This window comes from Brassica napus, chromosome A8, assembly GCF_020379485.1.
Source record: "Brassica napus cultivar Da-Ae chromosome A8, Da-Ae, whole genome shotgun sequence".
NCBI classification, from domain to species: Eukaryota; Viridiplantae; Streptophyta; class Magnoliopsida; order Brassicales; family Brassicaceae; genus Brassica; species Brassica napus.
In genome coordinates this window covers 16,620,166-16,623,853 of record NC_063441.1, presented here as the reverse complement: position 1 = coordinate 16,623,853, position 3,688 = coordinate 16,620,166, and the positions used below count along the sequence as shown (strand labels likewise).

Here is a 3,688-nt window from a genome sequence, read left to right as displayed (position 1 = left end):
TCTGACTCGATCGGTGCTCACGACTCGACAATACCTCTTTGGACAAGGACACGTTCTCAAACCTGATTCAAAGGTTTCTATCATGCTACTGCAACACAACAAAAGAAACATATAAATCACATATAAATCTATCAGTCTAACTTCTTTGGGACCATTAAATGGAGAAGATGTGCGGTCCATGACATTGATATTCATATCATTTTACACGTAAGACTGCCGATATCTAAAGGTGTTTTTATCCTCCAATATCCATCAATGATCAACCTCGAATTAGCAAAGTACTAAGAACCAAATCCCACCTAAAAAAGAACAACTAAACTAATATACACCATACCAAAAAAAAAATATATATATATACACCATACCGTATTTTTTTCTCTTAAGAAAATGTGTATCTTAGTTGATATTCAAAAGGCTCATACAAATAGTGATTTTAATTGGTAACTTTAATCAACAATGGGTAGTAAGATTACTGGAAATTAGTGGCTTAGTATATTTTATTCGGCAATATTTTTTTAAAAAACGTGGAACTTAAAACGAATAATTATACATTTACAGGTTATGACACAACTGTGGTAAGGTTATCTTTATCGTTAATACATTCTGTACATCCATCTTCTTCTACTCTCATAATTGTTTTTTTGTCGGGAAGATTATCATACTAACATGATATAATTAGTTTATTCTACGTATCAATGCGGTCATTAAAGTTCTCTGTACGTATATATAATTTTATTAACATGGCCCGAGAAAAAGTATCTTGAAAAGCTAGTTCCATTTACAAGACAAGAAAACACAAACCCCAAAAGTAGGAGATTTTGCCTCTTACCACTAAGTTATTTATAACAACACCCACATCAAAAAAAAAAAAGATTACTAATCCTAAAACTGAACCCATCAAGAACTTAAAGAACAAAACAAGAGTTTACAAGAAACCCCCCTGATACTTTTTTTTTTGAAACCCCCCCTAATATATATATGACATGAAGGTTGTAATAAGTTTTAACTTTAAAATTCTCTAGGATCCACAAAGATTGAAGTGCCAGGTAGTGACTTAGTCCAGTCACCAACAACACCATCACTATAGTCTTCTCCAAGCCGTTTAATACACCATAGATCTTCGTCACACGATAGTACTTTCCAGTGAGGTATCCCTTGCCGCAACGGCTCTTCTCCGGCAACTTCCGCCGCCACAACACCACAACCTCCTTTCTTCGCCATGTTATGTGCGTGACCACACAATGACTTCACCATCTTTGTTGCACGTGGGCCTTCTCCGCCGATACCGTACATAAAGTGAAGACCAAACGGTTTAAACACCGACGGTATCGAAGGAAGTTTCAAAAACGGCAGCGTTTTATCAACCACACGAGTCGTCTTAGCCACTACACGTCTCAACCTCGACGCGCCACGAACCTCCAACCGAAACGAGTCTTTGCAGTTCCAAACGCTCAACACAGCCCATGACTCGGGTGGATACTCCAGAAACTTTGCCGAACCGGGCCATGATCCTGACCCGGACCCGTAACAGCTGACACGTGGCACCGCTACAAAAGTCCCGAGAGAGAGTTTGTTGTTCAACACCGAATCAATATCCCGCGGGAAAAACTCTGTTGTACTGAACCGGAGCCGGTACAGAGATTCTGCGTCAACCGGGTCCAGTTTGATGATGGTTACTTGACGTGAGACGTTAACCCGGTGGGCGTAAACCGGATTAACCAAAATGGACGGTTTACGGAACTTGGAGTAACCGCACTTTCCCGTGAAAAGATTAATGGAAGCTTGGTTATCGTTTTCAGTTGCAATATACGAATATTCTGCGCCGGTTTGCGTAAACCATTCTTCCATCATCTCCACGAGCTTAAACCCTATCCCTTCCCTCCTGCATAAAACCATAATTAACGTGTAAATAATTATAACTTTTTTTGTAATTTTGCGATTAGTGGGAGTAACGGAAACCTATGAGAGGGAGAGACACGGAGGCCCAAAACGTAGGCCAGTTTAGTGTAAAGAGGTTTAACGGTGTCGTTTTGGGATTTATGATTTAAATCGAGTTTTATGCCACACGTAACGGTTTTGATGCAACCTCTAATCATGCCCACTATCTCCTTCTTCTCCGTACCCATCTCAGCCACCTGTTACAACCATATTAAATTTTTCCGTTATTAAATTTGTTTTTTTCTTAACCTTTATGGATAAATTGAAAAGTATGTAACTTTATGTTTATGGTTAGCTACACGATATATTTGGTTGAGAAAATATAAATGATGAGCCTTTTGATCTTATCAAGAGTAGGATAATAAAATATGATGAAACAAAAAGTGAGCAATTTTTTTTTTTATATTAAGCAAATGGGTTTTTGGATTAACCAAAGGTTGAGAAATCAATAACCTCATAAGTAGAAAAAAAAAACAGGTTGGGAAGATAAGTAATTACCAACATAAGAAAAGAAGGTGAATGTCGGATCCTACAAAGCGGGTCACCCAAAAGGTCGGTGAAGAGAGAAAGCTTGCCGCTTGGTCCGACCTCGCACCGTCGTTCTACATCCTCCACACCGGCTAAGTCTCTGCTAGGGTCGTATTCTCTAACCACTATCATAGTTGCTTTCTAGAGAGAGAGAGGGAAGAAAGAACAGAGCAAGGAGAAGAAGAGAGAGTTGAGAGGAAGAGTGAAGTAGATAGGGTTTTATATAGGTAGGAAGGTGAGAGTGGAAACAAGAGAAGTAAGGGAAGATTAATCGGGATATAAGTATCTATATAAACGATATGTATATAACGTGAGATATAAGTAAAGAACTGAGAAGCTACAATAGTTTATAGGATTTGGATTTTAAAAAAAAAAGATAAAAAGAGTTTATTTCCGGCTACTTTTTATTTTATTTATGATGAGCTTTTTTTGTCAAAAATTTATGATGAGCTTAAAAAGTTGGAGAAGCCGAGTAGTTCATGACTGATAAGAGGTTTAAAGATCTCAATCCTATATATGGTCTCTACAGTTTCCATTTTGTTTTACTCCATTTTGTAATTAGAAATATTCGTTAGTTCTAAACAATAAGCAAAATCTGACCAGTACAACTTACTAGTGATTAGGGAAATACTAAAAATGTATTGAAAATTTGAAAAATTCTGACAAAACATGTAGTTTAATAGTGCATAATATTTATCATAAGTTTGTATTCATAATACTCATCATAAGTTTGTGTTATATGACACCATCAAAATTTAAATTAGCATAGTTGAAAAAACAGTATAGAGTTTAAAAAATCATAATATATATTATTAAATTCATCTTATAAAGTCATATGATAGTGTTAAAATAGTTATAATATATATTAGTATATTCATCTTTATAAAACATATGCCTTTAACTACAATAGTTTGTTCAAACGAGGGAAGACAAAATATAGTATGTACTCTCTCTGTTTTAAAATATTACATATTTTAGATTTTTTACATATATTAATAAAACACATTAAATTTATACAATTTTTTGTGATTATTTTTTTTCCAAAGCCAATAAAAATCTAATAAGTGCAATTATTTTTTTGAAATTTGCAATTAGTTAGTAAAATATACATTGAAAATGTAAAAATAGATCGGGATAGAGTATAAGGTAAATTATGGTTTAGTTACAATATTTGTCTAACAAAGAAAAAAATAGATAAATTTAAGTATTTTTAATAATTCTC

The 3,688-nt window shown here is 34.8% G+C and overlaps 1 protein-coding gene across 1 annotated transcript; it reads right to left on the bottom strand.

Annotated features, from left to right (window-relative positions):
• Positions 1-704: 704 nt before the first annotated feature.
• On the bottom strand, positions 705-2,930 carry LOC106361405 (probable N-acetyltransferase HLS1). The gene is made up of 3 exons (XM_013801140.3): positions 2,437-2,930; positions 1,960-2,135; positions 705-1,882 (listed from the first exon to the last, which is right to left on the bottom strand). The coding sequence occupies exons 1-3, from the start codon at positions 2,596-2,598 to the stop codon at positions 1,009-1,011; spliced, it is 1,212 nt and encodes a 403-aa protein (XP_013656594.1). The 5' UTR covers positions 2,599-2,930; the 3' UTR covers positions 705-1,008.
• Positions 2,931-3,688: the final 758 nt, after the last annotated feature.

What these genes read in the sequence shown, in the direction of transcription:
- LOC106361405 (XM_013801140.3), bottom strand. Translation starts at nt 2,598, where the DNA reads ATGATAGTGGTTAGAGAATACGACCCTAGCAGAGACTTAGCCGGTGTG. An exon ending in CACCTTCTTTTCTTATGTTG is followed by an intron (nt 2,136 to 2,436) that starts GTAATTACTTAT and finishes TGGTTGTAACAG; the next exon opens with GTGGCTGAGATGGGTACGGA. An exon ending in CGTGTCTCTCCCTCTCATAG is followed by an intron (nt 1,883 to 1,959) that starts GTTTCCGTTACT and finishes GGTTTTATGCAG; the next exon opens with GAGGGAAGGGATAGGGTTTA.